This window comes from Gobius niger, assembly GCF_951799975.1.
Source record: "Gobius niger genome assembly, chromosome: 1".
NCBI lineage: Eukaryota > Metazoa > Chordata > Actinopteri > Gobiiformes > Gobiidae > Gobius > Gobius niger.
Genome location: NC_136852.1, coordinates 19331717 through 19345833, shown reverse-complemented (window position 1 = coordinate 19345833; position 14117 = coordinate 19331717). Strand labels below are relative to the sequence as shown.

General features: G+C 38.7%; 1 protein-coding gene across 3 annotated transcripts in view; it reads left to right on the top strand.

Annotated features, from left to right (window-relative positions):
* pitpnm3 (PITPNM family member 3) overlaps positions 1 to 14117 on the top strand; it is a 70924-nt gene that overhangs the window by 27331 nt on the left and 29476 nt on the right. For 2 of the 3 annotated variants that reach the window (XM_079556994.1, XM_079556993.1), the window contains one exon: positions 4795 to 4905. In XM_079556994.1, the coding sequence (XP_079413120.1) occupies positions 4795 to 4905 (111 nt within the window). The remainder of the gene's footprint in view (positions 1 to 4794; positions 4906 to 14117) is intronic. The other variant, XM_079556995.1, reaches the window with a different exon arrangement.

Sequence of the window (14117 nt, the reverse complement as noted above, 5' to 3'; positions counted from 1 at the left end):
GTACCTCATAGTTTGGCTCATTTCTGTCGCTGTATGACTAGAAAACACTCTTGGAACCATTTGGCCAAAGCCTAATTTTTGGCATGTGTTTGAGCGATGCTGTCAGATTAGCTGTGGCAGGAAGTTAGACATGTAGAGCGCACAATTTGAGTAATTTGGAAGGTTCTGGAGCAAAGAAAGAGATGTGATTATGTTCGTTGGGCTCTCAATGGGCTTACAGGACAGCCCTATTATGTTAATGTCATTTTAGAAGATTGTGCTCAAAGAAATGTAATTTACATGCTGCGTCTTTTTTATATAAGCTTTAAAGGAAAAAATAGGAATAATAATGATAATAATAATGATAGATTGATATTTTGAAAAAAATATAATAATTTGAGCAATTTGCCTGCTATGTATTTAGATGAGATGATGGCTGTGAGGTTTGTGAATTGTGGAAGTAATTTGAGGCTATTCCCTGTTGTTTAGGTCCGTCTTCTTTCTTTTTCCTGTCCCCCACACACACACGCAGCCATCAGGCACACTCTGGGGCCACTTCCATGGTGATGCTGACAGGTTGAAGGATGCCCTAAATCTCCGGTGTGCCCCAGGGGGTTGTGTGCTACAGACTTGTCTCTCACTTTCCTTCCCTTTTGTTCATGTGCTCGCATTATCCTAAGTAGGGGGAGGCGCTGCTTTATTCTGTCATATTATACAGCTTTTGTGAGTTTGGATTTCAAGCAGGTAAGGAGCTTGTGGATCTCAGCTTTCCCTCCAGGAGATGATTCGGTAATCAGGTTTTTCAGCGTTTGCCAACAAGCTACTTTACATTCTCCTCCTCTCTAAAGGACTTCTGACTTCCTGTTTATATCATATGCATCTGACTATTTTTGGTGTGTTTTATATTGGTTTCTTTATTTTATTTTGGTGAGAGAAAACATCCCTTGCCCCTTTTTTTAACAGGAACATGGGAACACTTTACACTCTGGAATGCAGCTTCTTACAATTATATTTCTGTATATTGTATTGTTCCTACTACACTGACAAACAGAACACTTTCATTTAAAATGCACAGCCAGCTAAGTATAGGTCCTACCCTAAACCACACCAGTTATTTGCTGAAGTGCTTTTAGCAAGTGGCCCAACGGAGTGAGTGCAGAGTGCAAACTTTCCTTCAAGTGTAATAAAGTCTACCTTAAAGGGATATTTCAGGATTTTTGACATAGGGCCTCATTTCCTAGTTATCCAGAGTGTTGCTGATTTCTGGAGATATTTTTTCTTTTCTTATATTTGAAGAGTTTCGTGTTGGCAAGGCTAGCGCATTTCTACGGTATCAGCGAGCCTGCATTAAAATCAGTCTTACACACTCCAAATTGCACCTGAGGCAAATCACTTTTAACACCAGACTAACGATATAAATGTCTGTGTCGATAGAATAATTTTTGGAATATAACTGACCTTGCATCACATGAATGATCGCATTTTGAGGGACTATTTTCTAGCAGATCACTCCGCCGCTGCGTAGCTTATACAACCACGAAGCTGATGCTGCTCAAATATAAGTTGTTTTAAATGCAAAATGGTTAAAATTATTCTGTCGACACAGACATTTATATGGTTAGTCTGGCGTTATAAGTGATTTGCCTCAGGTGTACTGTGGAGCGGGTCAGACTGTTTTTAATGCAGGCTCGCTGATATCGTAGAAATGCGCTAGCCTTGCACTAGCCTAGTGCCATGTAACTCTTCAAACATAAGAACTGCATGAATTACAAAAAAAATATCTCCAGAAATTAGCAACAATTTAGGAAATAAGGCCCTATGTCAAAAATCCTGAAATAGCCCTTTAACTTAAAGGAATAGGCCACCGTTTTTCCATATTGAAGTCACTGATGCGCAGGTCAATGTAAACAACCCGCAGTTGATGTTTTCAACTAACCCGCCCGCAACTCGGACTACAAAAAAAAAAGAATTAAAAAATATTGTACCTGACCCGCTTCCTGTAACAACACCTTAGAAGCACTTCGACGTCCGCGTAGTAAAGTGCAGATATTACTGCGCGGACGTAGAAGTGCCCCTAAGGTGTTATTACGCCTTACAATATAGTACCCCATAGAGGAGAGGAGGAGAGGCTAAATGCTAGCAACATCTTTGGTCTTTTTGCATAACTGAGCACACGCGTAAAGACCAGACACTTATGCATCAACTTGTCTGAGCTCAGGTAAGAACATATATCTCAGTTTGGAAAAACAGTGGCCTGTTCCTTTAACCTTGGTACAAAAAGCTTAATTGCTGTGACGTTAATTCCTTTTTTTTCATCATTCTTAAATATTTCCTGAAAGGCAGATTACAGTGCTCAGAAAGTTTTGTTCTTTGGTGAAGATGCTTTTTGGTGTTTCGGGAGCAAAAACCAAGGCGCTCGTTCTCCTGCAAAATTCCCCATTTACATACTGTAATTCTAGCAAAAGAAGTCTCATTTTTAAAGCTCTCCCCTCACTCCCTGAAGAACCATGTTTATTCTTGGTAACATTTGCGTTTGGCTTGCGCTCTTTGACATGATGGTGAGGAGAGAGAGTGTCAAAGAAAGCTATCGTGACGGGCACATACTGACCACTGAAGCGACCCACTTGTCATCCAGATGGAGAGAGCGTGTGTGTTAAAGCCCTGGCTTTGGTCTGGGAGGCAGTGACTGTGAGAGAGAGAAAGGACACAAAAGACTTGGACAGTGAGATCCTTCCGGCGTGAGTCAGTCTGTCTCTGCAGAGTACGATGAGGGTCAGCGGCGTGACGACTGATGTGCCAAGTTTCACAGACACCTTCCCGCTTTTCTAATTACAACAGACACTCACTAAATAATTATGGCTTATACATCGCTGTGGGGTAGACTCGCAGACTTGAAATATTTAAAGAAATGATGTAACATACATAACCCTTGGATAAAGTGCTGTCAAGTAAAAGGTACTACATTGATTGGTAGAATATCAAAATCCACACGACAGAACCGAATCCACTCAGCCTTGATTAAAGGGACGCTTGATTGCTTAACACTGAGGACAATTTTTACCAGTAAATTAAAATCCTTCAAATCAAACATCTTTTTTTTTCTTCACCTAAGTGGAAGCATAGTGCGATGAATTTGTCCGTCAAGTCTGTGATGTGGAGTGTTTACAAAAATCTCCACAGGGCTTCCACCGGGCGAACAGAGCACTCGAGGCTGCAGTCAACAAGTACTTCCTTATCAGCTAATAAAGAGTCAGTGGAGTGGCTGAGGCTGAGGCTGAGGCTGAGGCTGAGGCTGAGGCTGAGGCTGTAGTCTGGGGCATTATTGCACTGATGATATAACATACACGCCAGATAAATGTTCAAGTCTGTTATTATATGATGATGATATATTGTCGTAGAACAGGGCTTAGAACATGGAGGGGTCCTCAAAAAGCCTGCTCTTTGCTTAAAATTGTATTAAAACCGTATTACTTCAGATACCAATACTGGGGTCTGAAAAGTGTCTTTCTGTGAAAAAGTGAATATTTCTCTTTTCTCCATTTTAAGATCAATAAAGTCTTATTTTTTCTTATGTTATAGATCAATTATCAGTTATATTTATTAATATATTAATGGAAAGCATTTAACAAGCATCACTGGACTTTTTTTTTACATCCTTGGCTACATGACAGGCTTTTAGGTTGCATTTATATAAACAACTCACATAAGTGATCCAATCATGACAACTTGTGCATTAAACATATGTCTGATCAATTGTTCTTTAACAGCGTATCATACACTAAATTACCAACACTTGACCACTCCAGGAGTGGTTAGGTATTTCTATCTTAGCATTGGCATTAGCATGCTGTTTCTAGCATATTCACTTCCATTTCGTTGGTGAAAGTTGTGTTTTTAAATTGGTAAGAGCCAAAACAGGTATCGGTTCAGTATTGGATATTTGTAGCCAATACCTGATATTGCATTTTTCCCAGTGTCGGCTCGATATCTGATACCAGTATCGGATCGGTGCATCCCTAATTTAATAACTGTGTGATTAGCTCCCAAATTAAACTTAGCTCACACCAAAAACGTGAGATTCGGGCTATGTGTGCCCTTCATCAGACATGAATGTAGGATTTGGCACACCTGTTTATGTAGTGTGCTTGATTGCACAAGGCAGTCATATGATGTCGACCATTTAAATTTGTTTACATTGCATTGTATTTTCAATTTCTATACACAAAATTTCTATGTACAATATTTTCAATATAATATATTTTGCAGCATATGCAAATCTGATCTCAATAGGACAAAAATCATATTCATAACCACATTCACATCAGGCTCCCGTCATATAGTACGAAAATCTAATGCTTATGTAGGTGTGTCCTAATGTGGTGTAGTGACAAATGTGACCACAATTAGCAAAAAGTACACAAAAACAGTTGTACATATCATCAATAAACAATAACACTGCAGTGTTTTTTCTCATAGCATCTGTTGCTTTGATCCAGCACACTGCTTTAAAAGAGATGTGCGTGTTTTGTGCTTCATCCCTAATTTGTACCCAGGGCTCAGAGTTGTGTGTGCTAAACATAAGCCTCAACCTTTCCTCTGCTGTTGTACCATTTAGCAAGTGATTTCTGTTCTGTTTGTCGAAAGACCAAACAATGAGTGATCTGTCGCTGATTTAGATATGCCAATTAAAAAAGACAAACATGCTAAAAGGTGGGATTGACCCTATGTTTCATCAAGTTTCGAAGGCAGTTTGATCACAAGTCGTCATAATGTAAAAGGTTTAAAGTTTGGTGAAGTTGTGTGTTTGTGTGCCAGCAGATGTTATGGAGGGGAAGAACGCCATCCTGCTCGGCATGAGTCAGTGGAACTCCAATGACCTGGTGGAGCAGATTGAGACTCTGGGACACATGGAGGGCCAGACACATGGTATGTACTGCGCGAAAAGACACACTACCAGCTACACACAGGTTAGCACAAGATATGAGCTTCTTAATTGCTCCTTAAGCCTAAACCCAACATACACTGCTACTACACCGACTCGACTGCTGTTTTTATGTGTTTTTGTATTTATTGTTGTATACTATGATTCTTGTTTTTATCCTGGAAAGCGCTCTGGGCACCTTCTGGTTGTTGTTGGGCGCTATACAAATAAAATTTGATTGATTGATTGATACACTGTTTATTTATTTTGGTAGTTTAGTTCAAGATTGATAAAATGTGCATATGACTCTAAAACACCTTATCCCAGTTCCCATGCTATTTCCATCCTTTTACCCCGCAGTCGCTGTGCTGTAAAGTACAAACTTGTCTCTTTTGAAGCTTGGACTAAATTGTGTCAATGTTTTTTCTTCTGTGACACTTGTAATTTATTCCATTGGTGCTTCTCAGTCTTGCCCTTGTTAGTAAAATATGGACAAATCCAAGGTTTATTGCCTTCGTGTCTTTGAGGGAGCTCATTTGAAAAAAATATGAGGCTGCACGCCTGCTGGAGGGTGGCAGCGGGTTTTATTGAAAAGTTCAAATGCATGTTTGAGACACAAGATAAACAGCGGCTGTAAAATAAAAGTTAGTGTGATCAAACATGGCGGCGTGCACTGCATCTCAATCACCATTTTTCACAGCGAGGAGACAAGCGGCGGGAAGCACATCTTCGCATGTCTGACTGCTCCGTCTGACCCTGTTTATCTATGCGCATCTAAAGCATCAGTTAAGACAGAATTTATGTTTCGGCAAGGCCAGTAATCTTGTTCTGGCTTTATCAGAGAAAAGCATTAAACCCCGTGTAAACCCAATTTAACCTGAACATTGATTTACAACCTACTGTTTACTCAGTATTTATGTGCTAGAGATTCACGTGGAACTGGGTGAATAGAAATAGGTTATTCCTCTGGCTTAATCTTTGAAAGGAAAGCTTTATTTGAATCAGTATTTGTGATTGTGATGTTGTAACTGGATGTTTATGGCAAGGCAAGCGAGGAGGAATCAATAGTGCTCAAAATGATTAATTTATGAAAAGATGAACAATAAATAAGAAAAATAACAAGGACTAAAATTACTACTACTACTACTACTACTACTACTAATAATAATAATAATAATAATAATAATAATAATAATAATAATGTCTTACACTTGTATTGCGCTGAAGTCATTATTCATTCACACAACAGCCCTGGGAATGAGCTCTGAGCTAAATACGGCATATTTACAGCACTAGTTGTCTATTCATTTGAAATAAATTAATAAATGAAATGAAAGGCACCAACTGCCTCCAGGGTTCTGTTGGTCACACAACCAAAAAGAAAAATATAATTGATATAATTTAATCAATAGCAAAGTACACAAAACAATAATCAAATCATATTAAAGCAATATTACTGATTACACAAATCATACTGAAATCATACAGAACGAAAAAAAGAAAATTTTATGGCCCCTCCAACTCAGTCCCAGTGCTGCAGACCAGCTACCCCCAGATGTTCCCACTTATTAGTCAGCTGACGACACTAAACATAAACAAAACAGTCACATTTACAATACAGAAAAGCAATAGAAAAATGTGTTGGGAGTGGGATTGAACCCTTTACAGTAATCTTTATATGAATGAACCGAACAGATTTTCATTCACACTTATTCACTCCTGCTTCATCAGAATATGCGGTTGGCTATAAAGACGGCTGTGCAGACGGACGGCAACCACTTGGTTGTCTTTGCACTTTTTAAAAAAAAATAATTGTATTGGACTGAAGTGTCTTTTTAGAGCTTTCACTTTCAGCAGGTCCAGGATTAACAAGACGAGTAAGTGGTGCTCTTCAGTTTGGCCTCAATTTGAATAGATATATTTCTCCTGATCCCTTCTCAGAGGCCACATAATCCGGTAAATAAAAACCTTAAGTACAAATGCTTGCGTGGCTGCAGGCACACAGGGTGTCAGAACAGCAGCTAAGGCTCATTTGAAACAGCTTATAATTAGGTGATTTTATTTTGAGTCTTTCCTGTGAGAAATAATTGAGTACAGACTCATGAAGGTCCTGGTTGTGAATACTTGATTACACTTCCGCCTTTGCTCTGCCCAATCCCGTCAGACCTTGGAAGCTAAGCAGGGAAGGGCCTGGCAGGACTTGGATGGGAGACCGTTTGGGAACACCAGGAAGCCTAGCGAATGTAGTGAGTGAGTGACTGAGTGGTGGTGGTCGGAGGGGCTGATGGCGCAGACTGGTTGCCTCGCTTCCGTCAGTCTACCCCAGGGCAGCTGCTTCTACATTAGTAGCTTACCACCACCGAGTATGGAGTGAATGAATAGTGCAATGTAAAGCGTCTTTGAGTGTCCAGAAAAGCGCTATATAAAACCAGTGCATTATTATTTTTATTATTACTTCATCAAGATAGTTTAAAGAAAAAAAACAGAGACAGTAAAGGTTTGCAAAGGCCTCAGTTCAAACAGTATGTGCAGATTCACAGAAGTACTGTAACATGATTGTCAGCTCATCAACACTGTGACATACAGAGATACAGTCGGCTACAGCACAGAAAAGAGACAATGAGTGAATTTATCTGCACAGGGCCTTGTCCTCGCACCAAGACTGGAAAACTTTAACCTCTTTCAAAGACTCTGATGGGCCGTCTAAGTAATCTTATAATTATTGCGCTTTACAAGCCTGTATGACCAAGTTTCTCAAAGCGCTACACTTTCGTCATTATTCATTCACGGCATACTCGGTGGTGGTAAACTACTGTTGTAGCCACAGCTGCCCTGAGGTAGATTGAAGGAAGTGAGGCAACCAGTCTGTGCCATCGGCCCCTCCAACCACCACTAACCACTCACTCACTACATTCACCCAGGCTTCCTGGTGTTTCCAAACGGTCTCCAATCCAAGAACAAGCTAAGCTTCCTAACCTTGAAATGTCTAACTTGTGATTTACCTTGCAATTACTAAGAACAGCAAACAACAACAACAATATCCTCTTTTTGTTGATTGTAAAAAAAAAAAAAAGTATATATAAAATCAGTTTTTAATTGTGCAGTGAACTAAGGCAATGAACGATAAAGTTTATTCAACTGTTTTTAGCGAGTAAAACAATGACAATATCTGAGAGATGTGACCGTCGAGGTTCCTGATGACACACACTTTAATGGAAGAGGGTGGACTTGTAGACTTTCCGGAGGATTCATAACATTCTTTTGGAAAGCCATTGACCACTTTGTTACCGCATTTTCCTGAGCATGGATACAGAAATGATAAAGTATAAAACAGCCTATTCATTTTGATGCACACTCCTACAGCGCAGACATCTGAGCATTTGCTTTGGTTTTTATTTACTGATAAAAGGAGCGGCTCGTGCTGTAAAGGGCAGCTTTGAGCTTTGACATACTCGAGAGGAGGCTTTTAATCACTGCAGCTCAGTAGCTCTGCAGCCCGGACCTGCAGAGATGATAGGGATGCTCCGATGAAAAGAGACCAGAATGTAACTAAATTAGGCCCATCCACAGAGCGATCAGCAAACCAGTAATGAACCGAGAAGTGCTTCATCTAGACTGGAACACACTTTCTGCGGTTACTTAACCTTTTAAAGCAGAACTTTTCCAACACTGTGTTTGATAGAAACTCAACATTTGCATAATTCAAGACACCTCATGCCATAATGTGTCATGTGTGTTTGAGCCTGTACTGTGCCTTTGGCTTTAACATGTGCAGGTCATTTAATAAAATTAGTTAACATCATCGCAGCATCAAGGATGCGATATCCATTTTGTAACAAGCTGCAATATGTATTGCAAAATCTGTGAGGTCTTTTATCTGACTGAGATATGCACATGTTTTGCTGCCTAACACAAAACAATGGTAACCTAAATATGTTTTTTCCTAATAAAGTTACATTTTCGCTTTGTTTTGGTCCTATTTGTTTTGACACAATTTGATGGAAAAAAAAAAATCCATTCAATTTACAATTTTTGTTTATTTTATGAAATGTACTGTGTTGAAATGCATCATGAGTCACTCTCATATATATTCTACAACATCTCTGGGATGACAGATGTGCAGCTCATTTATAACTGACAGATACCTATTACATCACACATCCATCACTTGCTGGCTTCGTTGCGATTCTTCTATTTCTAGTCCGAACTGTCAAAAAGAAAAGAAACAATAACTGTCTAAAAAAGAAAGAATTGTGGGTTATTTTAGAAAAAGTGGCCATTTTGTTTGTTGTTATCCAATTCATATCTGATGCCTCTATCTTTTAGTGAGCAATCTAGTGGGTATTACATGTTGTGCGTTCATTTTCCCCAGCAGAAGTGTGGTTTGTTAAACTGATGGAGTCGTTAAAACAAACCTCCTGCTTAACTGGCCCTTTTGTATGTTACTGGTTTACTGGCAGTAATTTGACCAAAAGGCCTGATGTGTGCACTGTGCAGGTATAAGCAGATTAGAGCAGAGCATTCTGTGGAGCCACTATCTGCAATTAAAATCTGAATAATTACGAAAACCTTGAAGCTGCAGCCGCTGTGCTGCTGTCAGCGCAGAGAGCTTTATCAGACACTGGTGAACACTGGAAGCACTTTGATCTGCATTTGTTGCTTTTAAAAGAAACTCCTCCCCATCTACACTTTCTCTATGCTCTCCTCCGTCTCCTCTGTATCTCTGATCATATCACGGGACGTTCCTCAAATCAGTGAGGTAAAAAAAACACAAATTTACTCAACTAAAATCAATCAAAATACAGATATTTTTTCTCTTACGTTTCCCTTCCGGTGTTTTGCTCTATACTTTTTATGCCTTTCCTCATGCTCCACTCTCCACGATATTACACAGAGATCTTGACTGATGTTGGGTCGGTTGCACCGGTGCACTCTGGTTTTTCATTAAACTGTTTCAGGGGCGACTTTTTAATTATTTATGTGGATTCTTTCTCTATTACCATACATTTTACATAATACAGGGGCCCAAAGTGGGCGGCACAGTAGCGCTGTGGTTAGCGCTTCCGCTTCACAGCTAGAAGGTCCCGGGTTTGATTCCCACCAGGACGGGGCCCCCTGTGTGTTTGCATGTTCCCCTACCACTAAAAAACATGTATGATAGGTGAATCCTCCAGCCACATGTTTCTGACCACTTACGCACTTATGGGTCGCCCCAGCAGCATCGAAGGATGGGTCAAATGCATAGGGCAAATTTCCCTACGGGGACTATAAAGCATGTAAACAAACAAAGTGTGACCTAGTTAGTTCCATGTGCAGCAAATATTTCAGTGACTAATGTTTCAATTACAAAGGGCAGTTCTCCTGGTCCACACTTCAGTTCTGGAGGATGAGAATGATTTTCATCATTGATTGCAGTTGCTGCACAAGGTGGAAACAAAAGTAAAGGGCCAAAGATATCAAAGATAATCCATCCAGTCAATTGTACCTTACATTGGCACATTTCATAATAACTCCTTATCCTTATTGTAAACACCTAACCTGATGAGTATGAATACTGCATTCTCCAGCAAGTGTTAGTTAAAAGTTGGCACCTGGACCCTCATCATTATTTCCCTTTGCCCTCCACATTCACCTCATCCACGCTGGTTGAAGCCGTTTGGTGGTCAACCTGCTGTAAAATTACTTAAACGGACTAGAACTGTGGGAGCTTGGGGTTTGCTATGACTAAGCGATAAGGCTGCCAAACAAGCTGACATGGACCATTATGCAAGAACATGAAACATTGTGTGAATATGAGCTCAAACACAGTGACCCATTGAGAGATGTATTGAATTTCATTTTGGTGGCCACTTCCAGCCAGCTTCCCGTGGTTCTCTTCAGACACAAGCTGTGCTAAGAACAGACAGCTCACATAAATTACAATTCTCATCCTTTTCTCTCCTGTTTTGTGCCTATTTTTCCCACAATGCTTAAAGACTCTGCTTCCTACTGCTGCAATTCTTTTTAGATTAACAACGCTGTCTTTTGATGCTCATCAATCTATTTGAAACAAGCCGCTCTGGAATATGTTGGCAAATCATCAACATATCCTTAAGAAATTGCAATTGTCGTTACAGATTTCACTATACTTAAATTTCAAACTCTATTTTGTTACTAAAACATTACAGATTTTAGTATCACAGTCCTTATAGTGTTAATTGACCAAGGGTACATCAAAAGGGAACAAAGTATAGATGCTAATATGCAAAAATGTGTTACAATAGCGAGCTGTGACGGGAGGAGGAGCAGTGCTGACACAACATAATGATCTCTATGTGGGATGAGTTGGATAATGGATAGATCGTCATTGGGATGAGATAGAGCAGTTCAGGGTACACACACATTAACATGAGAGACACAATAATTTTTAAGGATAAAATATTTTTTTAGAGTATTTTATTGTATTACTTGCAAAACAGACAAATAATAAGTAATGGTAAGTTGTAAGGCTAAACCAAGTGCTCCCAAGACCCATTGTATATCTGAGTTATGACTTTAAAATCTGATCTCTATTTTTCTTGTTTAGCATTGTATTGTGTGGAATTGATTCTCATATATTTTGCAATATTCCAACGGCAGTTCTGTGTGTGTACGTTTTGTCTGTCAGGAAATTAAGTTGGAAAAATTGGCAAGATCTGACACAGGGGAAAAGATAACACATACTCTCAAGCAACAGTGTCGCAGCCTGGAGGAGCAGAGCAGGTGACAGTTCAAGAGGGAGATGGGAGAGCGAGAAGATGCACGAATGGAATAGTCTTTGCCTTCTAGCCATAGATCTCCGGTCGCTTTCTCCTGTCACCGCTTTACTCTCCATTATTTGACGGCTGAAGGAGATGATGTGTTCGTGTGTGTGTGTGTGTGTTTTGGTCAATATGAGATGGGACTTCTGGTGCATTCTTGCAGAAGTTTTCTTATTGCTCTTTTCCGGCATATGGTCGTAGTAAACTCAGAAATATAACTTCCTTGGTTCACTTAATAAGCAGACACAGTCTAAAAATGACTGACAGTAACGATTGGCTCATGGAGATGTTTTCAAGGCTAAGGTACCACCAAGTGTGGAGTGAATGTAGCACTGTCAAAACCGATGCATTATTAGAGGTTTGTGCATGTTAGAGGAGCACACAGAGGACCAGGCAAAACTGTTTCTCAGTGCACAGAGGGTCACATGCCAGGTAGCTTGTTGTCCAGCCCCAACTGATAGATTAATCTCTTGCCCTCCGCCTGAACCAAGAGCATTTTCTCCAGTTCGGCTTTACCCAAATCCAAAAGATAACGCCTAAAAAAGTGATCATAACTTTTTAGTCTCTTTTTTGTTGCTTTTCCGTTTTTTGTCATGTTTTGTCGTGTTTTTGTCATGTTCTTATCATGTTTTTGTCATGGTCTTGTCATGTTTTTGTCATGTTCTCATCATGTTTTTGTCATGTTCTTGTCATGTTTTTGTCATGTTTTTGTCATGTTTTTGTCATGTTTTTGTCATGTTTGTGTCATGTTCTCATCATGTTTTGTCATGTTCTTATCATGTTTTTGTCATGTTTGTGTCATGTTCTTGTCATGTTCTTGTCATGTTTTTGTCATGTTCTCATCATGTTTTTGTCATGTTCTTGTCATGTTTTTGTCATGTTTTTGTCATGTTTGTGTCATGTTTTTGTCATGTTCTTGTCATGTTTTTGTCATGTTTTTGTCATGTTTGTGTCATGTTTTGTCGTGTTTTTGTCATGTTCTTATCATGTTTTTGTCATGTTTTTGTCATGTTCTTATCATGTTTTTGTCATGTTCTTATCATGTTCTTGTCATGTTCTTGTCATGTTTTGTCATGTTCTTATCATGTTTTTGTCATGTTTTTGTCATGTTCTTATCATGTTTTTGTCATGTTCTTGTCATGTTCTTGTCATGTTTTGTCATGTTTTGTCATGTTTTTGTCATGTTCTTGTCATGTTCTTGTCATGTTCTTGTCATGTTTTGTCATGTTCTTATCATGTTTTTGTCATGTTTTTGTCATGTTCTTATCATGTTTTTGTCATGTTCTTGTCATGTTCTTGTCATGTTTTGTCATGTTTTGTCATGTTTTTGTCATGTTCTTGTCATGTTCTTGTCATGTTTTGTCATGTTCTTGTCATGTTCTTGTCATGTTTTTGTCATGTTTTGTCATGTTTTTGTCATGTTCTTGTCATGTTTTTGTCATGTTCTTGTCATGTTCTTGTCATGTTCTTGTCATGTTCTTGTCATGTTTTTGTCATGTTTGTGTCATGTTTTTGTCATGTTCTTGTCATGTTCTTATCATGTTTTGTCATGTTTTGTCATGTTTTTGTCATGTTCTTGTCATGTTTTTGTCATGTTTTTGTCATGTTTGTGTCATGTTTGTGTCATGTTTTGTCATGTTCTTGTCATGTTCTTGTCATGTTCTTATCATGTTTTGTCATGTTCTTGTCATGTTTTTGTCATGTTTTGTCATGTTTTGTCATGTTTTTGTCATGTTCTTATCATGTTTTGTCATGTTTTTGTTATGTTTTGTCATGTTTTGTTATGTTTTTGTCATGTTCTTGTCATGTTTTTGTCATGTTTTGTCATGTTTTTGTGATGTTCTTGTCATGTTTTTGTCATGTTTTTGTCATGTTCTCATCATGTTTTTGTCATGTTCTTGTCATGTTTTTGTCATGTTTTTGTCATGTTTGTGTCATGTTTTGTCGTGTTTTTGTCATGTTCTTATCATGTTTTTGTCATGTTTTTGTCATGTTCTTGTCATGTTCTTGTCATGTTTTGTCATGTTCTTATCATGTTTTTGTCATGTTTTTGTCATGTTCTTATCATGTTTTTGTCATGTTCTTATCATGTTTTGTCATGTTCTTGTCATGTTTTTGTCATGTTCTTGTCATGTTCTTGTCATGTTTTTGTCATGTTTGTGTCATGTTTTTGTCATGTTCTTGTCATGTTTTTGTCATGTTCTTGTCATGTTCTTGTCATGTTCTTGTCATGGTTTTGTCATGTTTGTGTCATGTTTTTGTCATGTTCTTGTCATGTTCTTATCATGTTTTGTCATGTTTTGTCATGTTTTTGTCATGTTTTGTCATGTTCTTGTCATGTTCTTGTCATGTTTTTGTCATGTTCTCATCATGTTTTTGTCATGTTCTTGTCATGTTTTTGTCATGTTTTTGTCATGTTTGTGTCATGTTTTGTCGGG